The following is a 16,247-nucleotide window of genomic DNA, read 5'->3' on the forward strand; positions in this document are numbered from 1 at the left end:
AATTTTGTATTTTTAGTAGAGAAGCAGTTTCACCATGTTGGCCAGGCTGGTCTTGAACTCCCGACCTCAGGTAATCCACCTACCTCAGCTTCCCAAAGTGCTGGAATGACAGGTGTAAGCCACGGTGCCTGGCCAATATACTGAGTATTTCTTACTCGTACTTCAACTTACTAGGACTTAATATCTCCATATATAAGTAATTCTTACTAGGACTTCAACCTCTGCTAACGGAGCTGGGAGAGAAGTGATTGCATCAACTTTTGGGTAGGATGTGTTTAGAGGCACTGATCCATGTGGGGATGCCTTTGGGAACAGCAAGAAATAGATGCGGCAAAAGCTCGGAGATTGGCCTGGCTGTGGTGTTACCCACTGTGAATCCAGGTACAAGGTCATATCAGTAGGGGATCTTAAATGGGAGGCACTTGACCTCATGCTTATCGCAAATGTTGGGATGGTCTTTCACAATTTTTAATCAGAGAAACTGTGATTGTACATAGCAGCACTGGAGTCCTATTCTGATCCTTTGTCTTCTCGACTGATGGAAATGTGGCTCATGTGTCCTGTGGAGTCAGTCAGCATGGTGGCTAAGGGCAGCGGCTCCAGTGCCAGACTGCATGGGATCAACCAATGTCAATTTCCTAGCTGCAGAAGCTTGGGCAAGTTACTTCACCCCTTTGTTTCTCAGTTTCTTCATCTATAAAATAGCCATCACAGCAGCATATATCCCATAGGGCTATTAGAGGATTCAGTGGACTAACATAAGTGAAGAACCTGAGATAGTCCCTAGAACATAGTAAATGCTCACTAAATGTTTTCTAGAATAATAATTTTTATACAATATGACCCAGGATAGGGAGTGAAGAGAGTTTAGCAGCCTCAGACACTTGAGCATGTGTTCAAATTTCACTTTCTAATCCCCTCTAATGAGGTTTTATATTGTATTTTAAAATAATTTTTTTCTTTTTCATGGCAGACTTATTGTATTTGCTGACTTCTATTTTAAAAAGAATCATCTACCATGGACTTTTGGCATCTATATTTTAAAGTTTCAGTTACCTTTTGTAACTACTGTCTTTTTTTTTTTTTTTGCCCTCCTATCTGTCTGGATTTTAATTCTACCCATTGATATTTTCTTTTGGGTGATGAAAGCACAGACACGGGATTTTAGACTAGAATATGGGCTCCAAGTCTTAGTTTCTGGGTAGCCTTCAGAAAGTTACTTAACCCCCTTTGGCACTGATATTTCTCTTTAAAATTGATGTATTACTGCTAATCTTATTTAATTACTAGGAAGACTAAAAAGGATATCAGCGCAACATATGTCCTGCACAGGGCCTGCCACTTAGCACAAGCTCTCTCCCTTCCTCTATCAGCTGCTGTAATGATGATCAAATCAGGAAACTCTGGTTCTAACCCCACTGTATATCTAAGGAGGTTCAATCAGCTGAAGTTGGTGAGGGTGTCTACCCTAGCAGGTTGCCGAGCAACCCATAGTGAGTTGTAGCAGCCCTGAAAACAGTTTGCATCAACAAGGCTTCAATGATCACAGACAAACACAAGCATTTACTAAAGCTGAAGGGACAGCAAATTGCCTCAGCACTTTCCCAGCCCCTTTGCATTTATGATTTCTTTTCCGAGAATGATGCGTGATCCAATTACAGAGTTCACGAAAGCATTAGGGAGTTCATGAAAAGCAAAGGCTTATACTAAACATACTAAACAGCTTGTCCTTTGACCATCACTGATGGTGGAACCAGCTTCAGCTATTTTGCTATCACATAAGTAATTTGGGACTCTCAAATGATAAGAAGTTAAGGAAGGATACTTGGAATTCTTTAAACAAATGTCTCGTTAGAGTACCTCAGAGAGATATTGGGCCTCTACCCATAGCTGTGAGGTATAACTCAGTTATTTTAATAACTTTAGAAATGATGATGGAAGAGTAGTGCTTTAGCTACGTGTAAATTAGTTCAGCCTACCCTGTAGAGGTTGTTCAACCTCTTCTCTCTCGAGAAAGCTTTTTTCCATTCTAACTTTCCTCACATGCCAGAAATCTCTGGTGCAGTCAGTTACAGACATTGTCTTCATTCAGAAATGGATTTGGTTTCCATCAACGATGTTCTCCTGAGATCCATCAAATAGTGTCCCACACAACACCTGGCACTGTACGAGTCCTAGAATGCCTTCCCTTATATGACTCGTATAGTGTCTGGCCCTTTAGGGAAATTCGATTCCACCTAGTGTAAATTTCTTTGTTGTTGTTGTTTATAGGGTGGAAACTGAGGCCCAGCAAAGTAAAGGGTAATTCCCAAAGCCATGGAGTTCTGGCAGTGCTGGGACTACAGCCAAGGTCTTCTGATCTAGTGAAGGCATCATCACATATTCTGGGTGGTTAATGACTAGAAAATGGCAAGGGAATATAAATCATGCTGCTATAAAGACACATGCACACGTATGTTTATTGCGGCACTATTCACAATAGCAAAGACTTGGAATGAACCCAAATGTCTAACAATGATAGACTGGATTAAGAAAATGTGGCACATATACACCATGGAATACTATGCAGCCATAAAAAATGATGAGTCCACGTCCTTTGTAGGGACATGGATGAAGCTGGAAACCATCATTCTGAGCAAACTATTGTGAGGGCAAAAAACCAAACACCGCATGTTCTCACTCATAGGTGGGAATTGAACAATGAGAACACTTGGACACAGGAAGGGGAACATCACACACCAGGGCCTGTTGTGGGGTGGGGGGAGGGGGGAGGGATAGCATTAGGAGATATACCTAATGTTAATGACGAGTTAATGGTTGCAGCACACCAACATGGCACATGTATACGTATGTAACAAACCTGCACGTTGTGCACATGTACCCTAGAACTTAAAGTGTAATAAAAAAATATAAAAAAAGAAAATGGCAAAATTCTTAAGAAACAATGTAAATTATATAATCCTCAGAAAAATATTGCTAATTTAATTATTTAGAAAAATTTGCAGGACAAGAGTAAATGTAATATTCTTGAAATAAATAGTTACAAAAGAAAATATAAGAACTTAATATTTGGCATCTAGACAAAAAATAACTTTGTTTACCCAATCCTTTACACTCTTTGGCTTAAAAACTTTCAAGGTTTCAAGGTGGCCCACTGCCTATGGAAGTAGCCCACACACTTCAGCCTGGTACTTAAGGCCCTTCCTATCTGGTCCTGGTCTCCTTTCCAGCCTTGCCTTCCATTATCACATTTACCTGTAACCCCAAGTAGACAAACTGCCCCATTTGTCTCGTCAGTAAATGCCTAGTGGACTTTTCTATCTTTCTGCTTTTGCTTTTGTTGTTCTCTTTGCATGAAATACACATCCTCATCTTCTTGAAGGCCAAACTCAAGTTTCCTCCCCCACTCCGAAGCATCACTGATCATCAATCCGAATATGAGATTTTTCACCCTCAAATTCCCATGAAATCCCATCTTAGTTGCTTGTAAGGAACTTACACATACTAATTTGCAACAGTAATAATAAGAGTACTAGCAACTGCCATTTGCTGAGCATTTACTAAGTATTAGGTACCATATTAGTCATTTCAAATATGTTACCTCATTAGTTGTACAAACAATACTTTAATTTATGTAGTAGATATTTTATCTCATGAATCATAAATTCTTAAAGGACAAGGGCCTGGGGAAATACTCAGGATCTTGTGATAAAATTTATGCATGATAAAAATATACAGAATGGAAAGCTAAATAAAGGTGAGAATAAATGTGGCTTTCTTCATTTTCACCTATGCCCATACAACTGTTGCTTTTCCCATTTTCCAACTTTCTTTCAGAGATTCTAGCCAAATGAGGGGTATAATGGGCTCAATTCTGACGTACAGCAAACTACATCAGATCTGCATTTCTACCTCACAACCACCTGCAGCTGAATAGTTGTGCTCTCCCTACACTGGTCTTGGGCTGGAGTCTCAAGTTCCTGGCCAGTGGACTTCACGTATATTAGGTACCTGCTTGACTGCGAAAGGCAACTGAGATTTTGTGTCAGAGCCAAATACTTCTGCAGGAGAATTCAAGATGGTCAAATAAGTGGAAGGAAGTTAGTGGAACGAAACTGTTATGTCATTGGACATTTTCAGGGTCTATCAGTGTCTGTGGGCAATTAATTCTCTTGTATATGACACTTACATATGTAAAAGCACCCCCACAGTTGTTTCTGGCATTTGTTTCTTATTCACTGCTAAGTATCCAATAATTCTTGAATTCTGTTTGTTGATTTACAATTTGGCTTGTACAAAATCTTGGCATCTCAAGTAAAAGCTTTGAGATGTTATCTAGTTTACATTTCTGTTTCTGGCTAGGTCTAATCTATCCAAACAGGTGTTTTGTTGTTTCTTTAGTTCAGATCATAAGGTCAACCCTATATGTGGAAATGAATTATTTTTATCCTTCATAAAAGTAACAGTCACATTTTCTGCCTCCTGAGACTGCTGGGAAGTATAATGATCAAAATAAAAAAAGAAAGAAAGAAAGAAACACATGATAAAAAACTGAACACATGATGAAACATTTTTACCCTTTTAGCATAAATCTAAGAACTGTTTATATTGAATAATTACAATTTACTCAGAAATGAGGAAAGCAAATAGTACGCAATATCTGAGAAAACTGTGTGGCAATCTTATATTGACTTTGACAAGAGCATCTCTTATGCAAATAGCTTCTTTGAGGAGGCAAACTCCTAAAGTACATACGTAGAATCAGTGTCCTTTTCTTTCTTCCGTATTCCAAAGGCCTTCCTTGTACGTTTTTTCAATCCTGTGGGAAAACAGAAAAGGGTCAAAAACTCTCAGCAACATTCAAGTGAACATATTTTGAAGGTTGTAACACACCAGTTAGACTTAAATGTTTAGAAAGCAATGAAGTTTCTGAAGTTGTATGTATAGGTATGTGTGTCTGCATGTCCATATGATTCATTATTACATTTTTCAATAGTTATTTATCAAGGACTTCATACCATAAGTTCTTAGCACTATAAGCAACATAAGGATACATGGATACATGGGTACAGAAAAGATTGCAAGATTTTCTTAGACTACTGTTGTTCATCACCCATATTGGGGTTCTGCCAAGAAGCCAAATCACAGATTTAGAAGAATAGCCATTTTCAGGTTAGACATATTCTTTAGACTGGGCTAATGCCAAGACATGCATCCTGTGACCCATGCCAAGAGAACTGCACAGATCTGACATATCTTTGTGTCTCGTATTCCCATCTTATCTTTTACTACTTCCTCCAGTCCGTGGCTGCATTGAATTATTAACCATTCTCTGAACACACCCCAAAATTTGCACTCCTGTGTCTCTTTCTTTCTTGTTCGGTCCTTACTTAGGGTTGAAATGCTTTTCCTATTTTGTGGACATTTAGAATTTCAATTCATCCTTTAAGGCCCAGGCCAAATATCTCTCCTGCAGGGCTTCTTAATCCTAGAGGCATAAGACACTGACTACTCTACTACTCTATGCTCCCCCCAAATTGTTGCTCTTATATGTATTATGATATATCAAATGGTATCACCTATTAGTCCCTGTGTCAGTTTCCCTAGTAGGCTGTGATCCTTTCTTGAACAAAGGCCAAGGCTCCCTCATTTATAAGTCCAGATAATATTTGTGATTTAAAATATCTTCCAGGAAGCACCATTCAAGCAGCATTTGCTAAGAAAGCCCTTTTCTTCCATCCTGACAAGCCAAGCCCAGTCTTGGTTCTTCTGTACTTCTCCTGTCAAGGCTGTTTGTGTTTCCCATCCCTCACATGTTCCATAGTTACAGACATGCCTTGTGCTTCTGTTAGTGAGTATTATTCAAATATACTAAATGTTTATATATTCAAACCTTAGACTTATTATTGGTGGTTTGGAAAGTCTTCTTAAGAAATTGGAGCTGAGAAAATCACTGATATTTCAGATTTGTTTGGTACTACTAGGTGGAACAAAGGGAAAAACAATGACAGAATCAGTGAGTTGATGATACATTTTTCCAAAACATGTGAGTCAGCCCAAACCACTCAGACTATCTGAGTCATTCATTATCTGCCTCTTAGGATACTACTCAAATACAATCTTCAAAATGTCTCTGTTCTGTCTAATTTTGTATTTTAATAGTCATTCATTTAAGGCATGTAGGTCTTTAAAATGTCAATTTTTTTTAAAACTGCTCCCACATAAAACTATTTTCCTTTACTCTCCACATGGTGAGTTTATAGGAAAACGTATTGACATTTAAAACTACCCACCCATAATATTTAGAAACACCTTCTCCCCTTTTATTTTTCATTTTGTTTATTAAAAACTTCTTTCTCACTTCTAATTGTCTTATTCCCTTGTAAGGACAAAGTATCATAGTTACATAATCATCAGTCTATCCTACGATTTTTCTTGGGTTTCAAGTCTCCTAATTGGCTTCTCTTTGCTTCTGTTTTAGCTTTGAGCTCACAATGAATGCTGTATTCAGCAATCTCCACTGGTTTTTACAGGACTGTAAAACCAATGCTATTATCATCTCAGGATTTCGAGTGCTTTATTTCCTGTAACTTGACCTATGAATTAAAAAATAGCATGCCTTACCAAATATATCAGAAAATACACACACATTCCAGTACTCTTTGTATTAAATTGGTAACAGAACAGGAAATAGTAGTTTTCCATAGATCCTGTGCTGGTTTTGACCACCAAGTTTGGACAATAGCCAACATGAACTAGGTTATGAACATCATAAGTTGTCCACTTTCCAGTGAAAAAAATGCACTGAATCAGGATCCAGGAGGCAGAGAGTCCATTCCCAGCATCAGTTCTAATTGCATGGCTTAATACAAGTTACATTACCTTTATGTTTCAACCTCTCAGCCTATAACAAATCAACCAACCACAAGAGATGAAAGAATCTGCACACCTTCACAAAATGCCATGCCTATATCTGTAGCTTTACTTTCACTGGAAATCATGTTTTTAACACATGAAATACACTTATACATAGAATGTCAATAGGCATACACCACAAGATGTGAAATTCTAGAAAAAAAATGCCCTAATCAAATTGTTGAATAAGAAAAAAATGTTGGGTCAGGTGCAGTGGCTCATGCCTGTAATCCTAGCCCTTTGGGAGGCTGAGGCAGGTGGATCACTTGAGGTCAGGAGTTCGAGACCAGCCTGGCCAACGTGGTGAAACCTCGTCTCTACTAAAAATACAAAAAAATTAGCCTGGCGTGGTGGTGCACACCTGTAGTCCCAGCTACTTGGGAGGCTGAGGTGGGAGAATCGCTTGAATCTGGGAGGCAGAGGTTGCAGTGAGCCAAGATCATGCCATTGCACTCCAGCCTGGGTGACAGAGTGAGACTTCATCTCCAAAAAAAAAAAAGGTTGAAAACTTTTTACTTCTTCAAAAGTGGAAAGGTTTAAGAAGTTTACAAAACATATGAAGAAAACTGAAAGACTAAAGCAAATGAAGTTATGAAAGTAAGTTATTCATATCTTAATGAATCTTTCAGAAGATCCAAGGAGAAAACAATCACACCAACTGCGTTAAAATTGAGTGAAGGGAAGTGTGCTCATGTCTTTTGAGAATTCATCAAAAAATATTGAAACTCTTCAACAGAGAGCAACAATAGTCAAGGATCTTATAGGAATAACAAATTTAAGACATTATGTTCAATAATCTGATGAGTTTTAAAAACAGTATATCCAATGATTTTTGACTTCAGGTAGTTATGATTACAATATAATTGCATCTGGGGTGGAGCACAGATTTTTTTGTCAACTATTTTTTACCAAAAATGGGAGGGCAAAAACTAAGTGTCCTTTAAGAAATGTGATGACTCTTCCCTTGCCAACATCAAAACAAAAACATCTAAAGGGAAAGAATTTTACTGTCTTGATAATCTGGGGTTAGAATGGTTCTCTCCCAAGCTATGGAATTGAGAACACTTTCCTATGTGGATCCAAAACTGCCACACTGTGTGTCTGGCCTGTGCCTCTAACTTCTCTACCAAATTCAGATTCCTTTAGCTTCTTTTGGTGTTGTGGGAAACAACCACACACACACAGAGACACAAATTAAATATAGATGGATTTTTAAAAGGTTGAAAACTTATTTCAAACTAGGCAGCCTGGTTATAATGTTACCAGACAAATATCATCAATATCTTACCAGATGAGATAAATAAAATAACAGATGTGGAAATCGATGATAGTGATAGCGTCAAAAATACAGAGTAGAAAGAAGTTTTGTCATTGGAATACTACCAGCTACCACTGCTGAGGTCCTACCTATTGCCCAGGCACTGGATGCGTATGTTGCCTTATTTAAATTTCTTACAAACTTTGTGAAAAAGTAGGTGGTATTTTTCCCTAAAGTAGTGAGCCTGAGAGTTTGCCTAAGTTAGGTTTTATTATCTTCATCCCCAGTGAGGAAACTGGAGGCTACTCTTACTCCAGTACTCCCCAGCACGTTGGGGTTCTTCAGGGCTTTGTCCTAGGCAATTCTATATCCTTTTCTGAGGGTGATTTCATCCACTCACGTGGTTTCATTCATCATATGTATGCAGATAAATCCTGAATTTATAGGTGAGGCCCAGCACTATCTCATGAGCTTCTGAATACAGAGTACTTCTCATACTCAGGCTCCTATAGAGATACCAGATTTCTTCAAAAACCTTCAGACTCTACTTTTAATACATATGTAATAAAAGCTGTGAAGATATGCCCAATCATTTAATTTCTAATTATTTTGTGAATAAAATTCCTTTTAAAATGAAATGGCTCTCCATCAACAGATAAATGGATAAGCGAAATGTGGCCTAGCCATGCAATGGAATACTATTCAGCCATAAAAAGGAAAAAAGTACTGATACAGGCTACAATGTGAATGAACCTTGAAAATACTATGCTAAATGAAGGGAGCCAAACACAAAGAGCCACGTATTATGTGATTTCATTTATATGAAATTTCCAGAGTAGGCAAATTCATTAATACAGAAAGCAGATTGGAGGTTGACAGAGGCTGAGTGGAGGGGGAAAGGGGAGTGGCTGCTTAATGAATACAGATTTCCTTTTGGGGTGATATAAAGTTCTGGAACTTGATGGTGGTTATGTTGCATGACATTGAGAATGTACTAAATGCCACTGAGTTTTACACTCTAAAATGGCCAAAACGGAAAATTTTATTTTGTATGTATTTTGCCATGATAAAAAAGAAATGGAATAGTTCAAGCCAGATTATTCTGTGACAAGGGAGGACAAGGATGGGAACAAGTGGGGAAGAAAAGAAAGAAACAAGGAAGATTGGCTTAAAAGTTTGTGGCACATGTTACCGCTTTTAGTTTTTGTTTTGTTTTGCCAAAGTTGTCAAATATTTAGTAAAGACATCAATATGGTCACAAATTCCTGTTCATAGTGACCTTCAGTATCAAGAAAGTAGTATTTTCATGAGAATTTACAACAGACATCCAGCTTTTCTCACTCATGTATCAGATGTTTGCAAAAAGCTTTTCATAAGCAAATGCATTTTTGTCATGATGCTTGCTGCTTTGATCTGTTCTCCTAAAATCACAACGTTATATTAATCCCACTAGATGGTGAACTCCATGAAGTCAGCAGCTCCATTCATGCAGGCATCTTGTTTATTTTCACCTCCCCATCTCGCATGAAAAGAACATTCTTTAAAATCATTGGCTCAATGTGTTAAAAAAGAGGCAGTATTTCTCAATCCCCTTTTCAAACTGCAGATAAGGCCCCATTGGAAGCTTGTGAAGGCAGTTTGTTAGGGCAAAACCTCAATTTTAAAATGAAACAGAAAAACGTGCATTGCCTATAGAAAGGATAAATACTGTTTCATGAAACTGTTAGCCAAATTGGATGGTGATATAAAATGTATTTCTTATGTGATATGGTTTGGCTTATGTCCCCACTCATATCACATCTGGAATTGTAATCCCCACGTGTCAAGGGAGGGACCTGATGGGAGGTGATTGGATCATGGGGGCAATTTCCCCCACGCTAGTGAGGGAGTTCTCATGAGAGCATATCCTTTAAGTGTGGCACATCCCCCCCTTTCCTCTCTCTCTCTCTCTCTCTCTCTCTCTCTGTTTCCTCTGCTGCCATGTAAGACGTGCCTTGCTTCCCCTTCACCTTCCACCATGACTGTGAGTTTCCTGAGGCCTCCCCAGCCATGTGGAACTGTGAGTCAATTAAACTCCCTTTCTTTATAAATTACCCAGTCTTGGGTAGTATCTTTATAACAGTGTGAGAACGGCTAGTACATTGTGATAGATTGCAGGTCAAAAATAGTTTGAAAGACATTTTTAAAAAAAACTTTTTAAAAATTACCCTTTTAACTTGAAACAAAAATTGTGTGTTTACTGGTGTTTTTCTCTGAAGCTTCCCTAAACTAACTAAAAAAACTCCCACAAAGTACCTTAGAATTTCCTGGCTTTAAGAGTATACAGACCTGCAGGTGAAGAAGAAACAGTACAGCAGAAAAAATAAACTATCTTTATCCATTTTCTTTTCTCCTGAGTACAACTGATAGGAATTGTAGGGATTCATTAAGTAAACATCAAATTTTGAATTTGAACCACTTTTAAATGTTACACTGAAAGGAGAATTGTTTAGAGGAAACCTTTAGAAAGGAAACTTGGACTCTATACGAATTTTAGGTAAAACATCAAAGTCTGATACTCCAAAGAACATACAGAGTTTTTGCTTGTTTAGTTTTATTTCCATTTTATTTTATTTTTAAAACCCACCTGAAATATTTTTCTCCATACAAATGAAGACTGTTTCTGTAGATCGCCAAGTGGAGGTCACACTCCTGGAGCTGAGTCCCAAAGAGAAGACACTGAGCTGTTTGCATTCTGTAGGCAGAAGCTGAGGACCAGACACAAGACGCTGCTGGCCTTAACCCACAATGCTGTCTCCTAGAAGTGTAAGTGGAGAGTCCTGCCAATAACCCCTCCTTTCTCTCCTTGTCCTGTATTCCTACCATTCCATTGCTAGCTGGTAACAGAACAACATGGAGAGGCCAAATGTAGAATGGTCACCTTCCTATCTGCATCTTAGCAGAAATGGGCTTATCACCCAAGCTAACTTAAAGGGACTGGGGTGGGAAGAGAGGTGGGGCAGGTACAAACCAGAGAAGAGCCAAAGACAAAGCCAGGTTCTAACACTGGGGCAGGCGGAGCCTGCGGGAGAGGGTGTTCTGTCTTTGAAAGCACTTCTTTTTTGCCCACCTTCCTTACTCACCTCATAGTCTTGCTACCCATTGCTTTCTCTAATAGCTCTTTATTGTGGTGTTAGAACCTCTATATAAATGTACAGCCTTCAAAATTGTTGAAAAGGCACCACTTTTGGAGATCACGTTCCTAGGGTGTATTTGCTCCTCCTGCCTCTCATCCCTCACTGTGCTTTTAAACAGAGCTTGGACAAGACAAGGACTAGGAACAAAGCCAGCTCTAGGAGTGACCTAGAGCTCTGGAGAAGAAGAGGAGCTTTAAGAAGAGGAGGTAAGTTGGCAATGACTGCTCTTTGGGATCAATATGTAGAACCCAGTTAGTAGTGGAATGCAATCTGTTCCTCACGTATCTCCCCCAGAAGCATGCAAATGCGCGCTTTCGAAAACTGAAGTAGGGTGACAGGGTGGAAGGGAACAAAATATGTGACCATACTCAGAATCCAAAGATCTGGGTTTAAAACCCAATTTGACTGCCTTCCAGCTGTCATTTGCAGCAACATTGATAGAGAATCTAAGAGATACTGTGCTACTTTCCATATAAGATTCGTGTTCTCACAAGATATGCGATTTGGAGGGACAATCTTAATTCTCTCTCTGTAATCACTAGGGGTTAGGGAAAGGCAGCTCTTGTTTACTGAGAACCTTGCATGTGCCAGGCACTGTGTCAAGCACTTTAATGCAGACCAATTCTTTCAACAACCTCAGAAGGTATTACTAACTCCCTGTCTTTGGATTAAGAAACAGACTCAAAGTGAGTAAGTTTCTCTTTCAAAGTCACTAAACAAATGAGTAACAAGACCAAGATGTTGAGCTAGGTCTGTTTGGCTCCAGAGTCAAGCAACTTCTTTCAGAATGGTCACGATGATTATTGCAGTACCTAGTGCACAGAAGACGTGTCATCAATGTTTGTTTAACAATTTCTTAAAAAGCTGCTTAGTGTTTATATAATCATTTTTTTTTAAACTAATGACTTTTGCCGATGTTTGCAATCTACATTCCATTGGTGGCCAATTTTTTGATATTTATTTGTGTACATAGATGCATTAGGGAAGGAGGAGAAGGAGCCCCAAACTATACCAGATGGACCAATCTTAGTACACAGGCGTTCGGCCAGAGAGCAGGGACTCAGAGTGAGGGATGTGCTAAGAACACATTACATTTTAGGTGGGAAATGTGCACAATGATACACTAAAAACTCAATTTAGCTCAAAACATGTATCATAAAAAAACTAATAGACATAATGTACTGAGTAGTTGCGATGTTTCAGGAAATTTATCAGGAATTTTCTTATCTTAGTTCAACACAATTTAATAAGATGGGAGCTATTATCATATTGATTCTATATCATGGCGCATGAGAAGCACCTGATGCCAGGTTGCACAGGTGATAAATAGCAGATCACATTTTAAAACACCCTCTGCCTGACTCCAGAGTCCAGGCTCCTCATGACTTTGGAATATCTTTTGTTAGTCATCATAATTCATTTTATCCTCTTATTAAAAACAAAAAACAAGAATGTGATTTTTTTGAAAAAATGGAGAGATATTTTTAGGCAAGTTAGGCTGCACATTTCTTATACACAAAGGCTGTATTTTGCATGTTTAAATCTTTATATACTGCCCAGTGAACATAAAGGGACCCCATAAATATTTGCTAAATGGATTGTTTCTGTAATAAATGTAAATTTTCAGCTTCAGTCTTCATTAACTTGGAGGGTTACTCAAAGGTGAATCACATGTAATGGAATTACTTATTTTCTGCAGGAACCCAGGCCAAATATTTGGTCTCAGTAATAAAAAACAGGCAAATTTAATTGCCCTGGGCACAATGCCGCATATTGACAGCAACTCTAGACTGGCTATATCTTTTCATTATGATGCTCACTGTATTTCTGTCAGAAAAGATTAAGGCGCTTTGTGTATCAGCTTTTCCTCTAGGTTTTAAATATAGTCACTGTAATCCAATTCAGATTCTTTGTCATCAGAAGTTCTTACAGAAAGACATAAGACCAGTTAAGATGGAGGCCAGTTGGTCCAGTGATTTTTTTAATGATATTTATGATTCCCCGTGCATAGACTACCGCCTAGGGTATAAGAGATGCTTCATAAAGGCAAGTGCCAGGAAGTAGAAAATGTAGAGTTCAGTGTCTAGCAGTACCTGGTGCAAGGTAGTCATTCAGTAAATGTTTACAAGCCATTCTTCATATTTGCAATTCTAACCAAAATGAACTGTTCAAAGTTGGTTGGCATGTGGTTTTGGTCTGAATGCTTCACCTACATTTTTACTTGACTTAAAGGAAATCCAGGTGATCTCAGTACTAAGTATGCACAAAACCTCTTTAAAAGTTAATACCTCATCATTCTGAGCTGAGCACTGAACCTTTTGGGAGAAATCTTAAGGTCACATTCCATTAGCAATAGATTGCAAAAGGGTCTGATATAAATGACAACTTGAAATTCAGACTTGATATATAAAAATTCATGCTGAGACACTAAAATGGAGATTTCTAGAGGGTAATTATGAACTTCAAGGGGCTAAAAATGACTTTAAAAAAGAAATATTTATTCTTTTGGTGACAGAAGAAAATGTTAAAGAAGATGGTCATGAAATAGGTTTGCTACAAAAGGACTTGGTGTTTGCTGTGCCAATGTTAATGTAATGATGCAGTTGAATATAATTGGGAAGAATTTTAAGCAGGTGGTCAACTTCTGTTAAGCTGTAAGAACTGTACAAAGATCCATGGGGAGCAGACATAGTTGTAAAGTATGAGCTTTGAGATCGGAAACTTCTTCCTAGGACAAGTTCCTAGGAACTTCCTAGGACTACTTCCTAGGACAAGTTTCTTGACTTCTGTGAGTCTCAGTTTTCTCAGCTATCTATCATAAAAGGTTTTTGTAAGGTTTAAATAAGTATAAAAACCCAGTACAACACCTAAAATATATCGTGCATCACTTTATGCAGATTTTTCTTGCTTTTCTTGGAATTTCGATAGTTATAAAACAACTAGAAATCAGCTCTTTTAACAGATCACATAAAAGACACTAAATGACACTTACAGGAGCCTCATAACTCTATTCCTTTAGAAATAAAATATGACATAAAAATTTGAAAATCATCAAAATTTGAAAATAATCAAAATTTCAAAACCTCAAGCTTTTCTTTGTTAGAGCAATAATAACAAAACCAAACTCAGTCTCAAGAGATGTCATTGACTAACGTCTACCATAAAAGATAAGTGGGGATTAAAACACTCACAACAAGAAATATAACTCTTTCATGCAGCAGGAAAATACAGCATTGATGAAGCCTTCTCTTTGTGCAGGTCTGTTACAAACTTCAATTGATTGGTTGGTCTTTCCAGTGTGATCTGAAAGTAGGTCAGTGCTCCTTCTACTTGGGTTAGAGATATCACAGAATTTGGAGTTTCCTGCCTAGCCTATTTGGGAGACACACAAGTTTTGCATGAAGGAGAATACTTTAAACACTAGGTAAAATAATTTGATCTGTTCCCTTAGAACCTTGATCTGTAAAAAGGTTACTTTCTTTTTCTCTCCTCCATTTTCTCACACTACAGTCATTTATTTTCTTCACATCCTTCCATCTCCAGTCCCTCCCTGGCCTGACAATGACTTGTAGAAAGCATTTAAATTAATGGTCCTGCTCAGATAGACTTTTTAGGCATAAACAGAAAAATTCAATTGAATTGTAATTCATCAAACCAAATGAGGTTTAAAAAACCCTCCATTTTCCACAAGAAAATGAATTCAAAAGAAAATGTACTGGATAATACCAGAAATGCTTTTCTATATGCCCTTTCCTTTTTATATTTCATTCAGGGAATAGGGGGCCAGTCCTTTGGTAAAATCTATAAATTCTTACTACATGTATCATTTAATTGTTCAAGTTAAATTATTCAAAGATCAATTTAAAAAGGAAGCTGGTGGACGTGTGCAGTGGCTCACACCTGTAATTGCACCACTTTGGGAGGCTGAGGCGGGCAGATCACCTGAGGTCAGGAGTTCGAGAACAGTTTGGCCAAAACGGTGAAACCCCATCTCTACTAAAAATAGAAAATTAGCCTGGAGTGGGGCATATGCCTGTAATCCCAGCTACTCAGGATGCTGAGGCAGGAGAATAGCTTGAAACTGGGAGACAGAGGTTGCAGTGAGCCAAGTTCATAGCATTGCTCTCCAGCCTGGGCAACAAGAACAAAACTCCGTTTCGGAAACAAAACAAAACAAAACAAAACAAAACAAAAAAGGCTGGGGGCAGAGGCTCATGCCTGTAATCCCAGTATTTTAGGAGACCGAGGTGGGTGGATCACCTGAGGTCAGGAGTTCGAGACCAGCCTGACCAACATGGAGAAACCCCGTCTCTACTAAAAAAATACAAAATTAGCCAGGCATGGTGGCGCATGCCTGTAATCCCAGCTACTCAGGAGGCTGAGGCAGGAGAATCACTTGAACCCGGGAGCCGGAGGTTGCGGTGAGCTGAGATCACGCCACTGCACTCCAGTCTGGGTGACAAGAGCTAAACTCCATCTCAAAAAAAAAAAAAAAAAAAAAAAAAAGACAACTGGAACATATCCCCCATTAGAATTCTTCTGTTTAATTCTAACCTACTATGTGGAGGCAGAGAGGTAGATAAAGTAGGAGATTACATGGTACTGCCCTTTCTATACACCACAGGCTATTAGCCAACTTTTTTTAAATAAGGATCTATGAAGTCTACTTCTAAAAAAGGATATAAATGGTTTAAAAAGTTAAAAATTATGTATGTAAATATGAAGTTATTTTTGAAAAAATCAGCCATCAGATAAACACACATAGAAATAAAAAGTTTTAAAGGAAAATTAATATGTAGTATATGCTCTAAATTCTTTGGAGAGGCCTTAAAGGCTACCAGGATGCATGTAGAGTGATCCTGTTTGCAAGATTTATAATAATAATGACCATCAATCTA

General features: G+C 38.2%; 1 protein-coding gene and 1 long non-coding RNA gene across 16 annotated transcripts in view; one reads left to right on the forward strand and one right to left on the reverse strand.

Annotated features, from left to right (window-relative positions):
- SGIP1 (SH3GL interacting endocytic adaptor 1) overlaps positions 1 to 16,247 on the reverse strand; it is a 214,751-nt gene that overhangs the window by 117,698 nt on the left and 80,806 nt on the right. For 12 of the 14 annotated variants that reach the window (XM_054483842.2, XM_054483836.2, XM_054483819.2 and 9 more), the window contains one exon: positions 4,756 to 4,819. In XM_054483842.2, the coding sequence (XP_054339817.1) occupies positions 4,756 to 4,819 (64 nt within the window). Of the gene's footprint in view, positions 1 to 4,755; positions 4,820 to 10,799; positions 10,871 to 16,247 lie in introns of all 14 variants that reach the window. The other 2 variants (XM_063654494.1, XM_063654455.1) reach the window with 1 other exon arrangement.
- The window catches only part of LOC129034315 (uncharacterized), a 109,779-nt gene that overhangs the window by 50,584 nt on the left and 42,948 nt on the right, over positions 1 to 16,247 (forward strand). For both annotated transcript variants that reach the window (XR_010124317.1, XR_008501824.2), the window contains exons 2-3: positions 10,829 to 10,978; positions 11,468 to 11,555. This is a non-coding gene — a long non-coding RNA (uncharacterized LOC129034315). The remainder of the gene's footprint in view (positions 1 to 10,828; positions 10,979 to 11,467; positions 11,556 to 16,247) is intronic.

Source organism: Pongo pygmaeus, chromosome 1, assembly GCF_028885625.2.
Source record: "Pongo pygmaeus isolate AG05252 chromosome 1, NHGRI_mPonPyg2-v2.0_pri, whole genome shotgun sequence".
NCBI lineage: Eukaryota > Metazoa > Chordata > Mammalia > Primates > Hominidae > Pongo > Pongo pygmaeus.